This window comes from Talpa occidentalis, unplaced genomic scaffold (assembly GCF_014898055.3).
Source record: "Talpa occidentalis isolate TD23 unplaced genomic scaffold, MPIMG_talOcc4v2.1 talOcc4.3, whole genome shotgun sequence".
In the NCBI taxonomy this organism is placed as follows: Eukaryota; Metazoa; Chordata; class Mammalia; order Eulipotyphla; family Talpidae; genus Talpa; species Talpa occidentalis.
In genome coordinates this window covers 83690140-83716877 of record NW_023603184.1, presented here as the reverse complement: position 1 = coordinate 83716877, position 26738 = coordinate 83690140, and the positions used below count along the sequence as shown (strand labels likewise).

General features: G+C 41.3%; 1 protein-coding gene across 3 annotated transcripts in view; it reads right to left on the bottom strand.

The window, feature by feature from the left end:
- EPC2 (enhancer of polycomb homolog 2) overlaps nucleotides 1-23094 on the bottom strand; it is a 104019-nt gene extending 80925 nt beyond the window's left edge. Inside the window, exon 1 of one of the 3 annotated variants that reach the window (XM_037523306.2) lies at nucleotides 23045-23094. Coding sequence is in view for 2 of the 3 variants with exons in the window: in XM_037523307.2 (XP_037379204.1) it covers nucleotides 21069-21221 (153 nt within the window). In the remaining variant the exon portion in view is untranslated. Of the gene's footprint in view, nucleotides 1-21068; nucleotides 21494-23044 lie in introns of those variants that run through there. The other 2 variants (XM_037523307.2, XM_054699719.1) reach the window with 2 other exon arrangements.
- Between the last annotated feature and the right edge of the window lie 3644 nt (nucleotides 23095-26738).

The following is a 26738-nucleotide window of genomic DNA, read 5'->3' as shown; positions in this document are numbered from 1 at the left end:
CTTAATAAAGTTACCATACAAGCAAGTTATTTCACCCACAGACAGTTATCCAAAACAAAAGCATCGTTGCACCTGTATTTCAAAAAACTCAACCCACAGATGATGGATAAACTGTGGCTTACTATAAAATGGAGTATTACTCAGTAATAAAAAGGACTGAACTATTGATATACGCTACAATATGCATGAATCTCAAAACAATTGTGCTGAAAGAAGTCAGACAAAAAAGAATATAAATGTATGATTATACTAACATTAAAACTGCTATAATAAAACAGAGGGCTTTGTACATTTCTGAGATTTTTAAATGCCACTGGGAGGTGCAAACCACTCACCTAGATATGACAGAAAGCAGATCAGTATTTCCCGGAAGAAGAGGAATAAGGAAGACTTATAAAGGAGCACAAGTAAACAGCTTTTGGAAGTGATGGATATGTTGATTATCTTGACCATGGTAATGGTTTAACAGGCTTATACACATGTCAACACTAATGAAATTGGAAATTTAACGAGCAGTTTGTGTGGCAACTGTACCATATCTATTTTAGAAAGGCACATTTCAGGGCCTCCCTGGTGGCGCAAGGGGTTAGGCAATCCGATCCTTGGCCAGCCAGGGAGCTACCCATGGCCCAGCAGACCTTTCCTGTCTGGCCCCCTGCTCCCCTCAGCAGTGTATTTCAGTCAATCTGCCTGTTCTGTTCCCCACTCTGTCTCTGGTGAATCCTCTCACCCCCCACATCTCTGGCCTGTACCCCAGCTCTTGAAGGCATAAATAAATAAATCTTTTAAAAAAAAAGAGAGATACATTTCAAATACAAAATTCTGGGTAAAACATCACTATATAGTTGATGCTTACACAATGCAGGGTGAGAGGGCTGGAGATGTCAATTCCCCCCAACAGTGAAAAGAAAAATCCTCATATGACTTACAGTCCTCTTCCTATATACACATATGCAATTTGCTTAATCTGTAAGTGTAAAGCCCTTGAAGAAGAAAACAGACATCCACATATAAGTCAATTCAACCCAATGTTGTTCAAGTCAACAATATATGATAAACATAAATTCTAATTCTTCAAAAATTCCACATAATATTGTGTTGTGATTACAGTAAGAAATACATTTTTGGTCTTCATCCCTTTCCTGACAAATCTCCTAAAACCCTTGGAATCTTCTGAATGCTAAGAGTGATAAAGGTATCAACAAACTTTATCAACAAACTCCTGTCAACTACACCAGGGTTTATGTTACTAATGACTTTTAAAGAATGAGAGCTGGTTCTCAGGAGAATTAATCATGTGATGAGAGGGTTGGAACTTTCAGCCCCAGCCTCCAGAACCTCCAGGGAGGGAGAGGGGCTGCAAGATTGCAGATCAGTCACTAATGGTCAATGATTTAATCAACAGCAACTGCGTAATATTGCTGCCATAAAGATACCAAAAAAAAAAAACAAAAAAAAACCCCAAAAAACCAACTAGATTTAAAGAGCTTTAAATAAAGTGCCAGGTGAGTGGCATGCTCAGAAAGGGTATGTATGTTCCATGGCCCTTTTCCTTTACCTTGCCATATGTATGTTTTCTATCTAGCTGTTCCTCCGTGTCCTTTCTTAATAAATCAGTAATCCAGTAAAATGTTTTCACTGAATTCTGTGAACTGCTTTTGCAGATTAATCAAACCTAGTGAGAGGGTCACTAGAACCTCCCATCCACAGTCAGCTGATCAGAAGCACAGGTGACAACCTGGACTTGCAACAGGCATGGGGTCCAGGGGCATCTTGTAGGATTGAATACTTAACTTACAGGATCTGACGCTTTCTTCAACTAATGTGAGAATTTAGAGTTGTGTTGCAGGACACATAATGTTAAAGAATTTCTTGATGTGGGCAGAGAAAACCCACATATAAGAATGAATGTCTGAATCAGATACAAGAGCTTCCCCTTTCTCTGGGGTAATAGTGGAGGTGACTGAGAGGATTCTCTCAGATCTTTCTTTGTTCCAAGCAACCAGTGAAAACACATACTACAGAGTAGATAAGAAAGTCAGTGGTAATCCAGGGATAGTATGTGACTTACCAAAAAAAAAAAAAACCTTGTCTGCACAATGAAACTGGTATTTTGCTAACTATAAATTTGGCAGTTGCAAAATACAAAATTATAAGCAGATATCTTCTAAGGAATCTCTCTCATTTCCACCATTAGCCATCCTCTCAAACTACCATCCTCTTGCCAGGAGTGTTTTGTCATCTGCCAACTTGGTAAATCACTTTACCCAGTCAATTAGATCAGGCTAGATACCTGACACACACCAAACAAATCATATCCCATCCATCTCCTGGAAAATTAGAAATTCAAATAAATCTTTACTTTCAATCAGAACTGGATGCTTCAATAGACAGAAAATTAGAAATTATGGGGTGGTCAGCCACCTTTTGCCAAGAAAGATAATCTTTTTAAGTTCCTTTCCAAAAAAGAGTAAAACTAAAAACATTTTTTAAGAGCATTTCATTAACAAAGGTGGTTTATTCTAGCAATGCTAAAATGGCTTATTATAATTCATCAATAATGAAAAATCTAAAAAGAAAATCAAAATCTCCATAAATGCCAAGGCACTTGAAAATATTTAATACTTAATCATCCTAGAAACATTAGATTTTACATATTTTTATGTAACACATATAATATTGTACTACATAAACTTATGTACTGTTATATATACATATACATACACACACACACATTCTATTTGCTTTCTAAGGCTATAAATCAGTCCAAAATAATCACATCTTATTTAAAAGCACACTAAAGTCAGACACCGAAAGATGTCCATTATCTCCACTGCTATTTAACATGGAATTGGAGTTAAGTTCCAAAAGAATTTAAATGAGGGAAGATGGTTACAGGCATACTAGAGAATCACTACAAAACCAAGTACAAACAATTTATAAGGTTACAGGATATATAATTAATAGAATCAATAGTTTTCTTCTTTGTTTTTTTTTTGGTGGGACCCTCGCCTGTGGCCGGGTATCTAACTGGCCCTGCAGAGGCTGTGGGCAGCCTTGCAACCCAGTGCTCAACCGCTGCGCCACCAAGGGAAGCCCAGGATCAATAGTTTTCTTTAATACAAGCAATAACAATCTATCATACATAATCAAAGAAGAAATGACATTTACTATAGCACTCAAATAAGTAAAATTTCTACAATGGAACACCACCTAGTTAGAGAATTGACAAATTAGAATTGATACCCAGTTCACAAAACTTTTTTTTTTTAATAGAGGCATGTTTTGTTTATTTATTTATTTATTTGTTTGTTTGTTTTGTTTATACATGCACTGGGTACAGTCAGAAGCGCGGGAGGGTGAGAGAATTCACCAGAGCCAGAGCGGGGAGCAGAGCAGGCAGAAGGACCGAAGTACACTGCTGAGGGGAGCAGCGGGCGGCAGGAGAGGTCTGCGCGCCATGTGGGACCCTCCTCCGGTGACCGAGGAGCAGCCGGGGATCGAACCTGCGCTTAAGAGGCTGCGGGCAGCTTCGCAACCCAGCACTCAACTGCTGCGCCACCGGGGAGGCCCCACAAAACTTTTTTAATGACCACATCTATGCCTTAAATTCTCTTGTTCATGGAATTCACTGTTCTTCCTCTCAAACTCTCTTTATACAATGATCAAAATGCAGACAGCCATTCTCCTATTCCACCCACCTTTCAGGCCAGTGACTAGGACTAACTGACAAGATAACTCAATTTGGGTCAGTATTTCCTTGAAATTTTTTAATCTGAAAGGAACAGGTTCAGAAACAAATGTCACAGACATACAGACACCTAGATATACACACACGAAGAAAAAAGCATGACAGTAAACAAAGGCACACAGAAGTCAACCATGGACATTTCAGAATGGTAGAACAGGAGGGGATCTGTATGTTCTTTGTACTTTTCTGGCATATTCTGAAATATTTTTACAAATGAACATATATGATACTGTTAAAATGGACAGGTGGGGTACTTTGGAAAACAGAATAAACCAAGTTGGATATTTGGGAGTTTTGTTTTCCCAATTTACAGAGACATTAACTATTTCAAATTAATGAGATAGTTCAGATGGTAAGATAGCTCAAGAGGCAGAACACATTTCCAGCGATCATTTTGTACAGCTTTACACCCTCTAATCATGCTCCTTGGCTTTAAACTATACCACAAAGTTATAGTAATCAAAACTGCACGGTACTAAAAAACCAAAACCAGACACAGAGATCAATGGAATAAAATCAGAGCTCAGCAATAAAACAACACATATATGGACAACTAATGTATGATAAAGGACTCAAGGGAACACAATAGAACTGAACAAGCCTCCTCAATCATGTTAATGGGAAAGTTGGACAGCTATATGCAAAAGAATGAAATTAGACCACTATCTTACTCAAACATTAATTCAAAATACATCAAAGATTTGAATCTAAGACACAAAGCCATGAAATACACAGAAAATATAGGTGATAAAATCCTTGACATCAGCCTCACAGATATCTGGATATTTGACTCCAATGGCAAAGGGAGCAAAAGAAAAACTAAACAAATGGGATTACATGAAACTAAAAACTGTACCATGAAAGAAAGTGTCATCAAAAGAAAATGGGAGGGGGCCTCCCTGGTGGTGCAAGGGTTTAAGCAATGCACTGTGAAGCAATCCGCAGCCTCTGCAGCATGAGTTTGATCCCCGGCCCACCAGGGAGCAACCCACATGGCCCAGCAGACCTCTCCTGTCTTGCCCGCTGCTCCCCTCAGCAGTGTCTTTCAGTCAATCTGCCTGCTCTGTTCCCCACTCTGTCTCTGGTGAATCCTCTCAGCACCTCCACATCTCTGGCCTGTATCCAGCTCTTGTATGCATAAATAATCTTAAAAAAAAATTAAATAGGAGAAAATATTTGTAAATCATATATCTGATAAGACATTAATATCCAATATATTTAAAGAACTTATACAACTCAACAGCAAAATTTAAAAAATGGGAAAAGAATCTGAATAGACACTTCTCAAAAAAAGCAAAACCATACAGATGGCCAACAGGTACATGAAAAGATGTTCATCTCTTTATTAGAGAAATGCAAATCAAAACAGTGAGATCATCTCACACCTGTGAAAATGCCTATTATGAGACAAGTGATGGTGATGACATGGAGAAAAGAGAATCCTTATACTCAGTTATTAAGAATGCTCCCCGGTGGCGCAGCGGTTGAGTGCTGGGTTGCGAAGCCGCCTGCGGCCTCAGCGGCGCCGGTTCGATCCCCGGCTGCTCCCCGGCCACCGGAGGAGGGTCCCGCATGGCGCGCAGACCTCTCCTGCCGCCCGCTGCTCCCCTCAGCAGTGTGCTTCGGTCCTTCTGCCTGCTCTGCTCCCAGCTCTGGCTCTGGTGAATTCTCTCGCCCTCCCGTGCTTCTGACTGTACCCAGTGCATGTATGAACAAAAAAACAAACAAACAAACAAATAAATAAATAAAAACATGCCTCTATAAAAAAAAAAAAAAAAAGAATGCAAACTGGGGGCCTCCCTGGTGGCATAAGGGGTTAAGACGCAACCTATGAAGCTATCCGCAGCCACTGCAGCACCAGTTCGATCCCTGGCCAGGGAGCAAACTACATGCCACAGCAGACCTCTCCTGACTCACCCGCTGCTCCCCTCAGCAGTGTATTTCAGTCAATCTGTCTGTTCTGCTCCCCATTCTGTCTCTGGTGAATCCTCTCACCCTCCACATCTCTGGCCTGTACCCCAGCTCTTATATGCATAAATCTTTAAAAGAAATGCAAACTGGTGCAGTCATGAAAAACAATATGGGAATGGGAACTCCTAAAACCTTAAAAACAAATTCTATATGATCCAATTATGTCACCCAAATAATACAAAAACACTAATTCAAAGGGATATATGCACCCCCATGTCCATCATAGCATTATTCATAATAGTGAAACTGGAAACAACTTAGGTGTCTACTGGTAGATAGGAACATTATAAAAAGATGCTCTATATACAAAATGGAATACTACTCATTTCTAAAAAAGAAAAAGATGCAATCCTGCCATTTGCAAGAACTTGGATGGATCCAGAGACTGCCATGCTAAGTGAAATAAGTCAGAAGAAGAGAGGCAAACATGATATGACTTAACTCATGTGTAGAAGATAAATGAACAAAACAAAAACAAACTTTCAGAATATAAAAGCAAAGTAATGGTTACCAAAAAGGAGGAAGAGGGGTTTGGGTAAACAAACACCAAACACAAACCAAACCAAATTAACAGCCTTTCATCAAGGTTAAACTCTACATTCTCTAAATGAAGGGGAGAATATAGACAGTTTAACATCACTTACCATTTATCATTTCATAAGTTGCGAATAAATAGTTCATGGTGATGAATTAAACAGCAATTAATAAACTGTGGATAATGAAATCCATGTAGTAGCTTATTTAACAAAACAGAAATAGAAAGGGCGCAATTATATATGCACAGGTGATCCTCATTACTCACAATACTACATTGACCAATTCCACTCATTAAAATGTATTTGTAATTCCAAAATCAATAGTTGGAGTACTTTTCAGTCACATTTGCAGAATGTGCAAAGTGGCAAAGAATTTGTCACTAACCTCATGTGTTCCCAGCTGAGATCAAACAAGATAATACTCTTGACCTTTCATTTCGGTTCTCCTATTATAAACAGTATTTTTATGGCATTCTAGCTAGTGCCACATTTTTCCATTTTTCTCATATTTGTATTTTTTGTTTATTTCATCATTTACAGTGCCTACCAAGTATAGTGCTGAAGTGCTACCTAGTGTCCCTAAGCACAGAAGTCTGTGATGCACCTTACAGAATAGGTATGTTAGACAACCTTCATTCAGACACGATAGTACTGCTGACTGAGTTCAATGTCAATATATATCAATATATATTAAAGTATCTTTAGAGCCTCCCCTGGTGGCGCAGCGGTTGAGCGCTGGGCTGCGAAGCTGCCAGCAGCCTCTGCAGTGCCGGTTCGTTCCCCGGCCACCCACCTGCGAGGGTCCCACATGGCGCGCAGACCTCTCGTGCCGCCCCCCGCTGCTCCCCTCAGCAGTGTACTTCCATCCTTCTGCCTGTTCTGCTCCCCGCTCTGGCTCTGGTGAATTCTCTCACCCTCCCGCGCTTCTGACGTACCCAGTGCTTGTATAAATAAATAAATCTTTTTAAAAAAAAATATTTAAAGAGAAACATACATAAAACAAGATTATGTACAGGCTAGCCAATGAAAATGTGGCCAGAGGCTCACAGAAACCTAATCCTGTATTTCTTCTAGGAAAAATTGTTCAGTAGTCACCAATTAATTCATTGCTCACAGAAACTTTGTAGAATTGTAACAGAGTGGTCCGCAGGAAAGGGGAGGTTCCAGGTTCCCTGCCCCACCCAAATGGAGGGTGGAGCTGAGCAGGGAGAGAAGAAGCTGAAGAGGAGACTGAGGAAGGAAGCAGGATGGAGCCAGATGGAGACCTGGAGGAGGCTCGTGGAGCCTAGAGACACGTGAAGAAACTGTGCTTGTCTTTTGGTCGTGGACTGGGTGACACAGATGTGGGTGAGACCCGTGGGGAGGTGACAATGGCAGCTTTGATTTTGATTTTGCTCTTTTCCTTCCGGGCTTGTCTGGTTGTTTCTGACGGAAAAGGATGTCCTAAAGCTAATTCCATACAGGCTTTGTGGACTGCACCCCCACTCCAGTCCACGACCAAAAGACAAGCGCAGTTTCTTCATGTGTCTCTAGGCTCCATGAGCCCCTCCAGGTCTCCTTCTGGCTCCATCCTGCTTCCTTCCTCAGTCTCCTCTTCAGCTTCTTCTCTCCCTGCTCAGCTCCACCCTCCATTTGGGTGGGGCAGGGAACCTGGAACCTCCCCCTTTCCTGGGGACCACCCTGTTACAGAACTATTGCAGAAAGAAAATTGTGCACGCACGCACGCATGGTGTGTCAAGGTACACTTATTTCTACCCTCCCCCCCCCCACACACACAGAGTCGAAAAAGTTGAAAACCAATGAATTAGAGCACAAGAAACTCAGAAAGTTAAAATATAAGGCGGGCAGGCAGGGATCAAGGGCACATGTTTTTTTTTTTAAAGATTTATTTATTTATTTATACAAGCACTGGGTACAGTCAGAAGTGCGGGAGGGTGAAAGAATTCACCAGAGCCAGAGCGGAGAGCAGAGCAGGCAGACTGATGAAGAAATACACTGCTGAGGGGAGCAGCGGGCGGCAGGAGAGGTCTGCGTGCCATGTGGGACCCTCGCCCGGTGGCCGGGGATCCAACCACCACTGCAGAGGCTGCAGGCAGCTTCGCAACCCAGTGCTCAACCACTGCGCCACTGGGGAAGCCCACATGTTAATTCTTTTTATCGATCTTTAATCAGAATCACCCATAAATTTTAATTTCGTTGGTTAATCTAGGGCAAAGCCTACCCATGTACTTTATAAAAGTCTCCCAGGTATTCTGATGTGGCTCAGACAATAACCACCATTCTTCTTCAAAAGTGGTCATTCTCAAATAAAAAAAAGTGGTGATTCTCAAAGTGGGGTCACTGGACAAGCAGTATCAAGATCCCCTGGGAACATATTTGAAAAGCCAATTCCAGGACCCCATCCAAGACTTATTGAATAATACACTCTAGAAATTAAGTACAGTGATTGGTGCTTTAGCCCTCCAGGTGATTACGATGAATGCAAAGTTTAAGATTCAGTGACCTAAACCTTTGTATTTCTTTTGGAAGTATTTTGAAAATCCTGATTAAATTCTAAGAGGGTCTCCCTGGTGGCGCAAGGGGTTAAGACACAACCTATGAAGCTAACCACAGCCTCTGCAGCACAAGTTCAATCCCAGGCCAGAGAACAACCCACATGGTGCAGCAGACCTCTCCTGACTCACCCGCTGCTCCCCTCAGCAGTGTAGTTCGTCAGTCTGCCTGTTCTGTTCCCCACTCTGTCTCTGGTGAATCCTCTCACCCCCCGCACCTCTGGTCTGTACCCGTTCTTGTATTCATAAATAAATAAATCTTAAAAAAAAATTCTACTAAGATGATTGTGCTATTTCAAATAAACTGATGGGTAACTGCTACTGCCTAAAACACCTGTGGCAATCTTCTCCCAAGAATCTTTTTCTTAATGGAAAATAGCCTGTGCTTTAAACCAAAGTTTGCACATCACTGTGTCTTTAGGTCATATTCCATTCCTTAAAGAAGCACCATAACAAGTTAGCCTGTCCTAAAAGGTACAATGATAGTAGAACACAAAATTTTTTTCAACCCTCAAAATACTCTTCCTGGACATCACACACTACCCAAAACGAAAGAAAGAACAAGTGTCTTAAAAAAAAAAAACTCATAAATTGTAGCATAGGAAATAATTTCAAAACTAATTTATATAAATTAATTCAATAGTATAGTATGCTCAATTAGCTACTATGTGAATTCATATATACTCTTGTTCAAACCATGCCCCTCATGACACAAATTTCCTCAATGTCATTGTTATCTTCCATATAACATACCGAACCTCATTAAGAGTTATTCGTACACAACTCTTTTCTATGGGACTATAAGCTGCTTAAAGATAGGCACCACATCTTTCCTCTTTCTGTATCTGAAGTAAATAGCAAGAAAAAGGCAAACAGAATGATTTCACCCATACATAGTATAGAGAAAACAAATGGACAAACTAAATAAAGCAAAGGCAAACTTTTGGACTATATGGGGGGTGCGGGAAGGAGGTAAATCACAAAAGGGGACAAAGGCATGATGAAGGATAGAGCTGGACTTCTAGCTGTGAACTTAATGTAGTACATACATATGTTGATTCTCAACAATGACCACCAGAAACTTATATATTGTTATACTGCAATGTTACTTCAATGAAGAAAGTCCACGTTCCAATTTAAAAAAAAAAAAAAAGAAAAAAAAGTAATGAAACAAGACAAAGTACATAGCAGATGTTATTCACTCAGTCAACAAATATTTAGTGAGCAGCTAACATGTCATTCCCTTATCAGCTAATAGAAAACAAGTAACACAGACACAATCCCTGTCTTCACGGATTTTTTTACTGAATGAATAAATATCACAAACAACTACTTTAGAGTGCAGTCTGTACTGCATGAAAAATCCAGCTTACCAATGATATCTGACATAAAACAGAATTCTTCAAAAAGGTACCTCATGTTGGTCTTCTGATGCAAGTTGCTATTTATCTCAATGACAAATCACTTAATCATTAACCTGAATAAGTTTTATATAAAGGAATATAAACAAATCCTATGCACAAAGCAAGCCTTTAGCAAAAACCAAATTCCCACATGGGAATAGCAGGATAAGGTTTGATATTTCCAAAGTATTCAACAGCAAACTACAATTTACCAATTCGCACTTCCTCAGATATTATACAGACATTTAAATGAAAATTACCCAACTTTATGACTTTAAGAAACCCACTTAAAGATTACATATTACTCACTTACCAAATAAATATAAAGTGAAAAATTTGCCCACTTTACCACATAAAATGGGCATGTTTAGAAATTTTCCTGACACAGACACATACACACTCCACAGTAACGATAGCAACCTCTGTAGAGTTTCTGGGATGTGGGGAATCTCCACATGTGTATCATTTTGTGCTATTAAATTTTTATCTCTAAATCATGGGGGTCTACTTTTTTTAATTTACAAAGTATAAAAATGTCTTAAACATGAAAACAATATAAGACTGTTTATAGCATCATCTCCGTTAAAATGATGGGAATAGGGGCCTCCCTGGTGGCACAAGGGGTTAAGCACCACACTGTGAAGCAAGCCACAGCCTCTGCCCTGGCCCACCAGGGGGAAACCCACATGGTGCAGCAGACTTCTCCTGTCTCGCCTGCTGCTCCCCTCAGCAGTGTCTTTCAGTCTGCCTGTTCTGTTCCCCGCTCTGTCTCTCGTGAATCCTCTCACCCCCTGCATCTCGGCCTGTACCCCAGCTCTTGTACACATAAATAAATAAATCTCAAAAAAAACCCAAAAAACAAAAAACAACATGGGAATAGAGCCTCCCCAGTGGCACAGCTGGTAAAGCGGCACACTGTGGAGCTGTGAGCAGTCTCTGCAGCACTGTTTGGATTCCTGGCCGACGAGGGAGATGCCCACATGGCACAGCAGACCTCTCCTGTCTGGCCCGCTGCTCCCCTCAGCAGTGCTTTCGATCCATCTGTCTGGTCTGCTCCCTGCTCTGTCTCTGGTGAATCCTCTCACCATCCCGCACCTCTGGCCTGTACCCCAGCTCTTGTATAAATAAATAAATCTTTTTTTAAAAAAAAAAAGATTTTAAAATAAAATAAAATGATGGGAATAAAAATTTGCAGCCTGACTCAGGGACAAGGAGAAAACAGAAATGTGATTGCCATATGGGCTATGAAAATTCTTCTGCTGAATTCTAAACTTCAAATCACAGATTCCCAAAACATCCAAAGAAAGAAATAAGGGGGATCCATGAGCTTGGGTGAGAAGATAATCATTTCTTTAATTACATTAAACTTCTAACAAATTTAGTATTTCCTTCAATTACTAACATAGGTAACAGATCACAATAGTACTAGTACTATTTTTAAATAGTGATACAACCAAAATCAGGTCTTTTCATTATCATATTATAGTGCTGCACTTGTCAAAATATTGTTTATACTCATTACTGCCTCACTTCTAAGATTAGACCCAACTTGCTTATGTATTAATAAAGCATATAAATTAAAAATTATTTAATATTTTTATAACTATATTGTAATTGGTTTATTTTATGCACGTAAATATTGAGGAGGTTCATCAGATTGCCAAAGGAATTCAAATCACACGCATAAAAAGCCTTAAGAAGGGCCTCCCCGGTGGCGCAGCGGTTGAGCGCTGGGTTGCGAAGCTGCCCGCGGCCTCTGCGGCGCCGGTTCGATCCCCGGCTGCTCCCCGGCCACCAGAGGAGGGTCCCACGTGGTACACAGACCTCTCCTGCCGCCCGCTGCTCCCCTCAGCAGTGTACTTCGGTCCTTCTGCCTGCTCTGCTCCCTGCTCTGGCTCTGGTGAATTCTCTCACCCTCCCGTGCCTCTGACTGTGCCCAGTGCTTGTATAAATAAATAAAATAAATCTTAAAAAAAAAAAAAAAAAAAAAAAGCCTTAAGAAGCCTTGCACAAGGCTTCTAAAATCAGATGCAATAGCCCTATTCAGAAATTGAGAACAGAAGCAATTTGGGGTTATTCCAGTTGGAATGCTATCAAAAATTAGTGGACAGATTGATAAAATAAATTTCCTGGTATTCCTGTGACAGCCCCATACAATTAACTAAGAAATTTAATGCAAAAAACCTCCCAGTACAGAAAAAGCTCAGGGAGCAAATAAATGGCAAGACTATACCCTCTTCAGTATTATGCTTTCCAAAGCACCCAAACTTCAGAGTTCATTAGAGTTCACTAGTATATTAGAAAGTCTCTCTTCATTTACTTCCTTAGTATACCTCCCACTGAACAGATTTTCATCACTAAAATCTATTCCCCCCTCATGACTGACTAATCTGTCTAATCTAAAATAGAAAATCACTTCTAAAAAAACAAATACAATATTTAACTATCAATTATTCATGACTCAATTATTACTCTGGGGATTAGCTGAAGATTTAGTTCTCTTGGCTGCTAATTTCCAGTCTTTAATTTTTTAAGTCAATTTGCTTGTTAACTGCTCTGCCAGGAAACAGAGCTGGAAGGAGAAAAATACACAATATCAATGTTAATGGTTGACAACTGTAAAATATATTTAATTGGCAGGAGAAAAAATGTGAAACTATGCCTCAAAATTATATGGACTAGTACTCTATATATTTTACTCTTCTATACCCCTTCACATTTATACTGAAAACTGTTATTAATGAAAGTGTATAAGGCACTGACTTAAGTTTTTACTAAAAAAGTTATTCTTTAAAATACCTTTTGAGACATTGCTCATTAAAAGATAAAGAAATGTAACTTATGAAATGAGCGATTTATCTTGCCCAATGGGGAAATGATGAGAGACCAGGATTAGAACTAAACTCACAATTTTAAAGTTCCAACAACTTCATTCAGTTAGCTGTATAACAAAGGGCTGTTTGATGACTCCCAAACCAAAAACTTCACATCCTTTGCTGACCAAATTTAAAAAAAAAAAAGGGAAGAAAGCTGAAAATAAAGAAATGTATTATTAGATAAGCAGACGAGTTGACTCTGCATTCCTCTTACTGCAGAGTAACAATAGCTGACAAGAAAAAAGAAATCTTAGAGCGGATAATCCGGAAGTAACTTATTTTCCTTCAGTGTTAATCCCTCAAGGTACACTCCCGAATGACAGAGTAGGCAAATTTGAAGTTCCAGTCCATCTAAGGGAAAACAAGACCAAAAAAACCCCCAAGAGTCAGTTTTAAGATAAAATCAAATTATCATGATGATTCTTCTGCTATCTATATTGGGCTCCATTATGACTTACTTTTCTTACCTATTATCCTTTCCTCTTTACACTGTCCCTTATGCATGTATGACCATTTTCCCATCTCAGTTCTACTTGCAATGAAATCAAGAATTAGAGTTTTATATTTAGAAATACATTCAAACTCAACTCCAGCCTCTAGGACCATGGTCTATACATGTATTACAAACTTTTCTATCACTTATATACTTAGGTAAGGTATTCACCCTATGCTGAACAAAACAGCATAGGCTGATACTTTAAGGCATTTGGTTTAACTGGGGAAAAAAGAGCCTATTCTCCTGCATGTGTTCTCACTTTCTCATGTATTCATCCACAGACATACAGAAAGACGCACTCATCAAGAGAGAAACATGAGATATTAGAAAATGTGAATAAACTCTAGTAGTAGGGACTAAAAGTATACCAAAAATCAGAACAGCAATGAGTACTAAAGACAGTGAAAAAAATTTCAGCAAAGTAAGGAAAATGATCATATCCAAAACATACAGAATGGGGCATTCTGTTGACGTCTAGGAAAAATTAGTATTACATAACAGATAAATATAACTGATTCTCATTTTTAAAAACCCACAAAAAAATTTCTAAACCACACTGACACTGCAATAGTGTTGAAAAGTTAAGCCTTTCATATTAATGTCTTTCTAATGTTTATGCTCTCATTTGTTATGCCTTTACATCTGATTAACATTCTGGACAATATGTCCAAAAGACAGACATGTAGATTCACAGATGTAATTTTTAGAACCAAAGTACTTTTAGAAAACCTAAATAAGGGACCAGGAAAAAACCTAATTATAATAAAGTAAACAAGCAAAGATAAATCAGAGACACACTGGGGGAGGCGAGAAGGGGGGAGCAGGATCAAAACAAGGGGGGTGGGAATTGTACGGGGACTATAACCAAGATGAAAATGCATACACTGTGCAAAAATGAAAAATGATGTAAAATATATATATAAAATAAAAATAAAAAGCTCACTAGTCCAATTCTAATTCACAAATGAGGAAAATAAGGGTCAGGAAGGTTAAACAATTTCTTTGAGGTCACACAAAATTCACTGCTTATTACTTTGAAAATTAACGAATGTAAAAGAATGGCATTCTTTAAAAGGATTATGGAGACTTCTTTTATAGTCTTTAATTCAAATTTCATTTAAAGCGTAAACATTAAAACACTCTAATGTCATTGAAACACCTTACACTACCTTTGTAGTGTAAAAATACAGTAAGTGCACCAATTCACCTTGGGTCAAATCATTAATTAAAACAATTCAACACCTTCACTTCACAAATTTTGATCACGATATTATATACCCATCAGTAGTGGAAGTCTCAGGACAGTTCCTGGCTGAAGTCCCATTTTCAGAATAGCTTTTACTACCACGTGACGTCTGCCATTCCTTGACTGGCAGACTTAGAGGTAGATACCTGATGCAAATCAAACCAATAATGCCCCCTATCTCAGGAATCTGGTATTTTACACTAAAAGATATGTAATGATGACAACGATAGCCAATTGAATGCTTAGTGCCACAAACTCTCCCAAGCATACTATGATTCATCCTTCCAATAACCCAGTGACATTTCATACATGAAATTAACCTGCCCAAGGAGTCAAAGCCACAGTCTGGCTCCAAAACACACGTTATTAGCCACTACCCTAATGTCAAAAGACTTAGTCAGAATGATTAAGATATTGTCACTTGCTAATGTCACGAGCTGCCCCAGTTACTGGCTTTCTTAAGTCTTGACTATTCAATCCTTCCTCGTCTGTGAGACAACATGCAGGAACCCCCAATAAAACCAGATATGGTTTGTTACTTTAAGCCAACTAATAATCCCACCTGTCAACTATTTTTAGGTCTCATTTGTAGAGAACTGATACTGATGAAATATAAACTTCCACCACAGAAAAATCTTTCAACTTTTTAAAAAAATGTTTACCAAAAGGGATTCACTACAAAAATCTTTCATAGTATCATTCCCTGAGGCAAAAACTTTCAGTGATTCCTTCATGACCATAGAATAATAAGCAATGGAGCAGTGGAAATGTAATGAACCTTAGATATCATCAAATCCTCAACCCACTCATTGTACAGATGAAGAACAGAACTCTAGAGTCAACTTGTGCATAGAGCCTGAGTTCATATTCTGTCTACCATGTCCTAGTCCAGGTATGAGTGACTCTGGGTAAGTCACTTAACTTTAAAAGCCTCTATTTCTTCTTCTGGAAAAGAAATAATAGTACCTACACATTTTACTGTTATGAACTCTAAACCACTAGCTTAGTTTAACAAAGTGCCTAGCACATGCTCAACACATTCCTAACACTCTCAGTAAGTGGTAGCTGTGATGGTAGAGAATAAGCTGAGGCTCAAAGAAAGTAGTCAACTTGCCTAGATTGTATGGCAACTTAAGAACAGAACACTAGAAACAGACTTCAGATTCACATCTCGATCTTTCTTCTATACTGTCCTACAAACTATGGAACTAACATTCAAAACTATCTATAATCCAGGCCTCCCCGGTGGCGCAGCGGTTGAGCACTGGGTTGCGAAGCTGCCCGCGGCCTCTGGGCGCCGGTTTGATCCAGTTTGATCCCTAGCTGCTCCCCGGTCACCTGAGGAGGGTCCCACATGGCGCGCAGACCTCTCCTGCCGCCTGCTGCACCCCTCAGCAGTGTACTTCGGTCCTTCTGCCTGCTCTGCTCCCCGCTCTGGCTCTGGTGAATTCTCTCACCCTCCCCGCGCTTCTTACTGTACCCAGTGCTTGTATAAATAAATAAATAAATCTTTAAAAAAAATTAAAGATAAACTGATCCACATGCTTTATGCAGATTCTGGTTCATTCTAAGATGAAGAGATATTACACAAATCAATATATAAGAAAGATAATTAATACAAGATAAAGACTAGTATTACACCCATACCTAGGTATTAAAAAAACCTATACTTAAAGAGACCTCTGGAGCCTCCCTGGTGGCACAAGGGGTTAAGCACAGCACTGTGAAGCTATCTGCAGCCTCTGCAGCATGAGTTAGATCCCTGGCCAGCCAGGGAGCTACCCCACATGGCCCAGCAGACCTCTCCTGTCTGACCGGCTGCTCCCCTCAGCAGTGTATGTCAGTCCGTCATCTACCTGTCTGTTCCCCACTCTGGTCTCTAGGTGAATCCTCTCACCCCCCCCACCTCTTGCCTGTACCCCATTCTTGTATGAATAAATGTTAAAAAAAAAAAAAGAAAGAGAGAGACCTCTTATTCAAGAGGACAAAGACTTAGTATTTTGGTATACACAGTACCAAAAGTTAAGAAACCAAAGAATTCCTGAAAGAGTAATTTACCAAGCTCTGCAAATAAATTTTACACACATATACATCTCAACATATACACACATCGCAACATATATACACACACAAAGCTAGTGTTTCACACATATTGATCTTAACATATACGCACACAGAAACATCTCAACATATACACACACACAGAGCTAGTGTTTCACAAAAACATCAGTCGTGGTATAGAAAAAAACAGAAGCTTGTTCTATACTCAACAAACATTTATCAAGCATACGTTATATGCCAGGCACAGTTCTGGACACCTGAAATATATTAGGGAGCAAGACATGCAAAGACCCCTGCCCTCACGGAGATTACATTCTATTAGGAGAAAATCTAAATAATAAAATAGGTAGTTGTCCACAAATTTGCTATATGCTTTAACATATATATTAAAATACAACTCAGATAAACATAATGGCACCAAAACAGGAAGATGCAAAGTTAACAGATTGTCCAGATAAAGAGAAAATGTAAAAAGCTAAGACCAATAATAAGTTTAGTAATGAAAGACTAAGCTTTTTAGGGATTTAATATTCTAATCAAACCATTATCATCTTTTAAAAATATTGTAGAATATTAATTCACTGGGATACTATCTAATAAAAAGGAATGAGCCAATATAGATACAAGGATGAATCCAATGCATCATGCTAAGTAAAAGAAGCCAGACGCAAGAAAGTATGCATGATTCCATTTACATGAACTTCTAGAAAAAGTAAAACTATAGTGCGAGAAAGAAGATCAATGGTTGCTTAAAGCTGTTCATGGAAAAGGACTGACTTGCACAGGAGAACAGGTATACTTTTACAAGTGTTTGATAAGTTCTTTATCTTGACAGTGGTGGTGCTTCCATGGGTGTAAACACTGTCAAACTCATCAAGCACTATGCTTTTACCTGGTGCCTTGTAATCTATGTAAATCATACCTCAAAAAAGTTGACCTTGAAAAGAATTAAATAACATATCTAAAGTTCTTAACTAGTATTTAAGGCATAAGTGGTATTCAAAAAATGGTAACTGTTATTTAAAACATCAAGTACCACTAATACAAGACACAAGGGAAAGTGGCAGAGTCACCAATCACAGGATACTTCTGATTGTTTAGACCCTAAAATACCTAAGTTTTACAATATGTGCTCTAGACCATGTGCCAAGAGGGGCACTTCAAAGACTAAGTTGTTGGAGGATACCAACTGGCAGAAACTGGGCAATAGACAATGATAATAAAGGGAGGGGATTGTAGTAAAAGATGGTTGCATGTCCAAAGAAAAGAGCTAAGATGTATGGTCTAAGATGACAGAGTGCTACCAAAGCCAAAGAACATCTCACAGATGTCAGAATGTAACTCAAAATTGAGTCAGTGACATATTAGTAAACAGTCTATAGATAGTCCAATAGTTACCCTGAGACAGTTCTTTATTTTATTAGAGGAGAGCAGAGGATCTACAACGGGATTAAAGTGAAGTGAAAGGATTCTCCACCAAGTAGGAAGGGGTTAGATTGTGGGCAGTTAAAAAATGTCAACAATTACAAATCCACAAACCAAGGTTTTTATTGTTTATTTTTTATAAGTTTGTGATTTAAAAAACAACAACAACAACAACATAATTAGAACATGGTGATAATGGAAGTTGAACTGAAATATAACCAAAGTAAAACACAAAACATTTGTGCAGTTTATATTATACTGCTAGTTAAAAATATTTATCAAAGCAGATCTATTTTTCAAATAAACAAATTATTAGGTTTAATAACATAAGTCCTGTAATAAGACCAGAAGTGAAGTGGCTGTCGCTCATGAAAGCACAAGTCTTCTGAATTACATGTTAATTTTTAAAAGAAAAAACTAATACACCAGGTGGACATTCTGGGAAGACTTTAAATTACAAATCTAAACTGTCATGGTTTGTTCTGTTTAGTTTTAAGCACCTCCACTTGTAACATTAAAGAGGCAGAAGAACAGGGAGAGTCAAAAGTCTGGTTTGAAATCCAGTTCTAACATAATTTAGCTTTCTTCACCAAAACTGCACAGCTGAATCAGGCTACTGAAAATAACCTGACTTTGGTACTCATGTTCTTTTTAAAAATCACAAAGTTTACTGAAAAGGAATGGTGCAATATTGTGGAGGAGGGGGGGGGTTAAGCATTTATTTTTAGTTTATCATTTAAAAAACAAAACTAAGCTGCAACTTTTCTTCCGAAATGCAGATAAAATACTAAATTGTATGTGGGAAACTAGAGCCGTAAAGCAACAACTTGGTATATTGCATATCACTATTTACAAAAACAGGAATATATCTTCCAGAGTCTGATTGTTCATTACAGAACATGCCTACTGATTTAAGTTCTCGCCAAACCAAAATAATAAGAATCCAAGTGATTATATCTAATATTAATGTATGTATCTAAGACTCTTTAGGGGTCCAAATCCATAAAACACCATCAACAGAAAGAACTCTGTGGAATTCAAACTTACAGGGTTTTTCAGTTCAAATAATTCTTGTAGGGCTCCCAAGTGGTGCAAGGGGTTAAGATGCAACCTATGAAGCTGTTAAGCAGCCTCTGCAGCACAAATTCGATCCCCAGCAGGGCAGGGAGCAATCCACATGGCCCAGCAGACCTCTCCTGACTCACCCGCTGCTCCCCTCAGCAGTGTATTTCAGTCAATCTACCTGTTCTGCTCCCCACTCTTTCTCTGGTGAATCCTCTCACACACACACACACACCCACCTCTGGCCCGAACCCCAGCTCTTGCATGCATAAATAATCTTTAAAAAAAAAAAATCCTTGTACATACGAGGACGTTCTTATTTTAATTATCCTTCCATGGTAAACTAAGAAATAAATTTTATCTTGAAAACACAAGGATTTTCACATATGACTTTGCTCTAAACCTTAAATATAAATGGTGCGTTTTCATCTTATTTTTCAAGTTGAAGCTAAATGTTCATTCTGGTACTACAGCCATATCCAATTCTAACGAAAGTGCAAGACTTTCAAATAAACACCAAAGCAACTGATTAAATCAAAGCAGAAAGTGATGGCAGGGTAATATAATGAGGTCAGAACAAGACTAGCCAATCAAAGGCAGAAAAGCATTTCCTGCTACATTAACAGTCAAAAGAGGAAACCAATCACAGAAACCTCGAGCCTTCTTTTGACAGTCACAGCAGTAAAAGAACCAATCGATGCACACCGGAGGTTGACAATAAGGCGGGACCGAAGGTTCATTGAAGAAATTCTTGAGGGTGCAGTTACTATGAACTTCGCACGCAAGTAACACCACTCCAGAGTCACAAACACTGGCACGCCAAATGAAAAGCTACCGTATGCAGAATTTAACCCATCAAGCAGGAAAAGAGCAGCATTTTTTACTAAAAGCCGTTGTAGTGTCAAAAATGCAACTGTCATCAAGGTCCTTAATTTTGAAAAGACACCCCCCCATGACAATTCCAGGGACGCGGCGCGGGGACAGCGGGGCGCGGGGGGCTCGTCGCCGAACACCCCAGGCTTCTTCCTAACGCCGCGCACCGAGCGGGGCCGCCACCGCCAGGAAGTCCAGAGCCGTCCAGAGCCGTCCAGCTCCGGCCGGCGGAGCGAGCCGGTCTCGGACTCTCATCCCCGGGGCAGCCCCGGCCCGGGCGCTCCCGCGCCGCAGCGCTGCAGAGCCTCATCCCGCGGCCACACCACGGGCTGGGGATGCGGCTCCCCTCGCTGGGAGGGGATTTATGTTTTAACGCGCTTTACTTCCCGTAAGTCATTTCAATGCAAACTAAATTTCAACGTGCGGGAAAATTGCATTAAGGTTTCCTCACCCATCAATTAACCCCGGGCCTGGGGGGAAGGAAAAAAAAAAAAGGTAAACAGAGGCCGTACGCCAAGAACGGCCAGAACATCTCCTGCGCCATTCCCGGACGCCGCTTACGGCAAGGCCCCCTTACGGCAGCGTAAGCGGCGCTGCGAGCTAATCACAACACTGGGACGCAACAACATGGCGGCCGCGGGCGGGCGCTGCGCCGGCCGAGAGGGTTTACGCTACTCCGCCGGCGTAGGGTCCCATGCGATGGAGCGGCAGCGGCGCCCTCCAGCGAGCGTAAAGCGCTCTGTGAATGGCGAGGCCCGACTGACAAAGGGGAGGGGGGAGGAGGGAAGGGGGGGTAATAAACACTCGAGTCCCTACCGATTCCTCCTCCTTCTCCATCCCGGTGGGCATCTGGGGCACGGCCCGGTTGATGGAAACGCAGTCGTTGAGATCAGGCATGTCCTTGCCGCGGTAGATGGGCAGCGGTTTGGCGGCGTCCAGCGCCCGCGCTCGGAAGGAGAGTTTACTCATTGTCTCCCCGCCTTACAGGAACAGCCCGGGCGGCGGCGGCGGGGCGGGCGGGGAGGGGGGGAGGACTCCCGCCGCCTCCTCCACCTCCTTGCTCAGTGCAGCGCGGCCGGCCCGCTCCTCCTCCTCCTCCTCACTGCCCCCGGCCACAGCATGGGCGCCCACCCCGCCCGAAAACAGCCCCCCGCCGCCCGCGGCCGCTTCCACAGACTAGATCCGCCGCTCGCCCGCCCGATCCGCTCCCTGCGCCATGGCCAACATGGCGGACATTACCACAGCGGCGGCGAGCGATCCCGGCAGCCCGCGCGAGAGCGCGCCCCCGCCGCGGGGACGCGCCTCTCCCTCCCTCCCTTCTTCTGCCTTCCCCTCCCTCCCTGCCCACCCACTCTCTCCGCGGCGCGGCCGGCCCGCGGGAGCGTGCTCAGCCTCGGGCCGCTCGGGGAGAGGCGGCGGCGGCCCTCCGCTGGCCGCTCCGCGCTCTCGCCTGTGGCAGGTGCCAGGTGCGCCCGTGAGCCCGCGCCCCCGGGCGTGCGCCTCTGCCTCCGCCGCCACAGCCCGCTCGCCGGCGCCTCCGAGGACGGCTCGGGCGGGACAGCGCCGCGCCGCGCCGCCGAGGACGGGGTCAGCCGGGACCCCCGGCAGCTCCGCCCGAGCCCGCGCCAGCCCCGCGCCGGAGCGCCGCTAGCTCGCGTCTTCCAATTCGCACATCCCCGGGAGGTGCGAAGGGCCCGCGCCGCCTGCCCGCTCGGAGCAGCGAGGACCTGCCCGGCTCGCCCACCCTTGAATTAACGCTCGCGCGAGCCCAGCCCTCGTCCCCGCGGCCCGGCTCCCCCCAGACCAGACAGGCTCTGCGAAGGGAGACGTCCCGGCCCTTCCTCGCCTGGGCGGTGAGGATGCCAAGGGCAGCCGGGGGCAGTGGCTTCAGGCCGCCAGGTGCAACAAGTGCACGTGGACCTGTCACCCAGACTCTCTCGGTGCTTGCTAGTTCTCTGACTTCAGAAGTGTTAGTTTCTAGTAGATTAAACTTGGAAGGTTCAACCAGGCTGCACCCACTTCCGAAGTGGCAGCTGGGTGTGTCCTGCGTGCTGCGGGAGACACAAGTTTGAGATGGAGTTCGCGCACTCGTTGAGTTTTCACGATAGGGGCTGACAGGAAGGTTGTGAAGACGAGTAGTAAATAGTAAGAAGAACAGAGCAACTGGGAAGGTAAATGACAACCAGAAAATGTGTGAATGCTTGAAATAAACTATATAGATGACACTAGGCAGAGCATGATTGATTACCAAACGAGTTGTAGAGACCGTCATTGCCATGAGAGTTTAGGAAAGGAGACATGACTTTAGTATGAAGTGGTTGGAGAAAGTTCTACAGAGGAAGGAAACTGACGTTAAGTGAAATAAGTAACAGCTTATTAGGCTGACCCTAACCTCATTTAGCAGAGTTCCTTGATCATTCTTTAAACATTGCAGTTTTTCTACAACATCCCTGGGAAGAATGTGACACAGTTTACCATTTTCTAATTGATAAATATTCTGCCTAGCCCAGAAAAATATGCATGGCTTGCTAGAATTGAAGTGGAAAAAAAAAATTGTCCCTCCAGTCATTTCTATCGATGTTTGACATCAAAAGTATCTCTTCTTCCACTCCCCTTCTCCTCCACTTCTCTCATCCCTTCCCTCCTCCCCGCCTTTCATCCTCTTCCTCCCTTTTCTCTCCACCATCCCCTCTGAAGATAAAATACAATATATGGACTTCATGATGGTGTCTAAATAGTCTTAACCTGCCTAGCCCAGCAAGATTTTGAGCACCAGAGTGTTTTCCACTCACTTTGTTGGAAACAATAGAGATGCCTTGACTCACTTCTTGTAAGCAATACCTTCCTCAAGTTTATGGGCACTCCTGCCCTGAGCCTACCCTCTGGAACAATTCCAGTTCCCTGCAAGAAAGAACAAAAAGGGGGGGGGGTAGGAATCAGCACTAGATTCAAGCCTGAAAGGTAGGGAGTGGGGGTGGTTGAAGAACTTAGTCATTCAGGCTTTTACCTGGGTGCCTAGCACTTCTCAGATTCAGAAAGGATACCTTTTTCTAGTCCATATATTTATTGTTACTCTCTCAAGAAAGGAAACACTGAGTGTCTGTAATATACTACTTTATATGTTTATAGATGTACATATTATATATATATATAATCTCAATTAATTGAACTGCACTTCCTTCTCATTATAACTTTGAGGAATTACAGTTTTACTAATAAGGAGACTAAGGCTGAGAGAGAATTTGTCAAGTTTCCACACTAATGACTTTCACAACTGGGTTGTATAATCCAGGTCTAACATGACTCTAAAACACTTTTCTCAGCAGTGCCACTCTGCTATCTAAGCTCTTTGGTTTATTGTCCGTTCAACATTCTAACGTTGCTGATTCACATACCAAGACCTTCCCACCAATGGCTAATAGAGTGCAAGCCCAGAATCTAAAGATGCAATCACCTCAAAGAGAACAGGAACCACCTACTGGTAATCACTGTATCCCCATTTTCGTGCCCCTCACCTAACAGGAACCTAGTATATGTTGTTGATATATATTACCTGAAGAAATTCCGTGATACCCCATTCCACTCTAGCGTGGAGTTCACACACCTTGTTGACCTCTCACCTGACCTAGCTATTGCCGCCAATATTTGATCTTATTGTGGCTTATCCTGCTCTCCACCTCCTTACCTTTGGGCACAGGAATTTTAGAACCAGTTAAAGCAATTTAAACAAACATTTTTGAAATCTGAAATTCATTACAGAAACTGGTTTTTGCCGTAGCTGTTCTTGTTTTGTTGTTCTGTTATTTTGACCATGTAACTGATTTCTTCCCCAAATCTCCATTTTCTTCTTGCCCTGTAGGCAATGATTATAGAGCTGGGAATAAAACAGTTTGAGGCAAATAACACAATGCGCTTTTCAAGTGAGACACAGTCTGTGTTTTCTTGGCTTCCAATTCATTACCCAAACCAGAATGCCTCTGTTTCACATTTGGAAAGTAGCTTTTATTTGTATGCAAATATTATTTTTCATAAAGTGAAGTTTATTTCTAACCTATTCATTGAATACACATATACTTGCCTGTGCTAAAAACAGAAAATATCATTTCAACTTTTGAAGTAGATCCTGTTATAAAACATCTGCATCAAAACAATCATTTCAAATGATTGTGCAGCCTAATATCCTATTTTAATTTCCACATCCAATGCACTGAGTACAGTCATTCTAAAAATCAGTCCACTTCAAATATGCTCTGGATCAATTTCAAATGACATGCTTTTAGTCAAGCAAGTATAAAAATATAAACACCCAAGATTTAAAACCAGTTTTAAAGCAATATCAAAAATAAAACCATAGTCTAAATTACAATAAATGTCAAATGGCAGTAAGAATTGGTATTATATTCCATTTCCCTGTTTTGCAATCAGTGCAGACAGCTTCCAAATAATGAACAAATTACTTTTTGAAAGGAACCTTAAAACTAGTAAACACAGTTGCTATTCAGCTCTCTCAGAGTTTTGTAAATGTCACGTTCTTTCTAATTGGCTTCCTATTTCGACAAACCCAATTGAAACTTAATTGGGTTGGTATGTGAACTGCAAACCCACGCCTGCCCCGTATATTTCCAAGAATAAGCCCAGTACCAATAAAGCTTCCGTGTTTTCCATATGTAATCTGAACATGGGGTCTGCATTCATCACAATCAACTGGAATCAGCCCTCTGGTTCCACTGCCCTTTACAGAGGCAGCTCTGAATCTTTGAGACATCGGGACTGAGACTGCACTTAGAGGTGACAGGTCAAACTTCTACTTCCACTTTTATAGTTACCACGGGGGGAACACCAAATAAAAATGTGTGACTGTGGCTCACTCTTAGCAGCATCGCTCCTACCAGACCTGGTTGGAATCACAGGGTGCCACCTTGTGTATAAGCTGACGATTACTTCCCAGTTTCCACAAAGGAGCCAGATAAACTAAAATACCATCAGCCTCAAAGCTCTGTATTTTATTAAACCAAAGAAAAAACGAGACAGATGTAATTAAAGGAAACAGATTTGAAAACACACAACTCCAGAGGGTCTGAGACAATTTTGAATCACACTGACAGTCTGTCTCTTTTTTGCCCCTTTCTGACCAGAAAACACACCCAATGCCCCACACATGGAATAGATTGATGCCGCTCACTCAAGCTTTTAGATAGGGATACCCAAAATAAGTAAAGCTCTTGTAACAGAGCTAATGAGCCTGACAGGGACAGTCATCTGTTCCCAAACAGTAGGTCAGCTCTGTAGATTTATTTTAGAGCTTTTGATTTCTGAGAGGCACTAGGTTTCATACAGGTGATCAATATGATCCTACTTATTTTAATAAAATGCATGATAGTGAGGTTTAAAAGTGGCTGAGTTCAAAAAAAGGAAATAATAGCAACCCAAGGCCGCAGTAGGTAAAATAGGATCCTTCCATTCCAGTTACGTTGGCCTTGAAAAATTCCACACTTCTCTAAATTCAGTGTGTCTGCCAATCACCTGAAGTCGCTGTTGCATAGAACGATTAGAATTTTCATATATCATTTTCAATCAGGAGTTGGAGTGGAGGGCCTGGGGCTTTGGGAGCACGGGTGCACATCTGTTGGTTTAGCTCTCCTGGAACATCTATTCGTCTCAGCTGCCTACCCTGGCCTCCTCCCCCAGTGCATCTTTTTCTTCGTAAGCATCTCTGAAAGGTAACTTGGAAGGTAGTTTCTCTCTCCCTGTGAAGGCAGTTTATTTCCACTGGTGTGCTAGCAAGACCCAAACAACTGAAGCAGGCTCAGAGCACTGAGCCCTGAGCCCCCTGGGGTCCAAAATGTTAGCTGAGAGGAGTCCACTGTTAACAAACATGGGTTGCTATTGTAAATGTGGCTTCCCAGACCTACTTTTTTTCTCTCCTGCCTGCCAAAGGACAGATTTTTAATGTTTATAAGCACAGATTTGTGACTATACAGTTGCAATCCTGAATTAAAGAAAATTGGTTTAATAACAATCACATCTTACTGATCTTATCTCCGTTGTTCCCCAAAACAACATGGCCTGTTTTCTAAGAAAGGCTTTTGGTATTAGCATATTGAGAGCCCCCTAAACAAAAGCTTCCAGTATTAGCATATTGAGAGGCCCCTAAATTCCAGAGTACTTGTTAGGAAGCAGAAAGGAAAGCAACTTTATGTCTCCAAATTAGAAGACAGGTTTCCTTGTCTTTCATCAGCTATTAAAGGTGACTTGGCAGGGGAAAAAACAGAAGCCACTGACATAAAATCCAAATAATTACCTAGATATTTACTGGCTCACCCATACCCCTTTCCTTGTTTTAGAAAGTATTTCAGCTTGCTTTTAAAAGTGGCTAAAATGTGCTAGGTTTGCATTTGGGCTCTAAATTTCCTATTAATACGACATTTCTTTGTCACGAAAATAGGAAAACTTATCAGCTTCGCAGTTTACAAAGTTCATTAGATC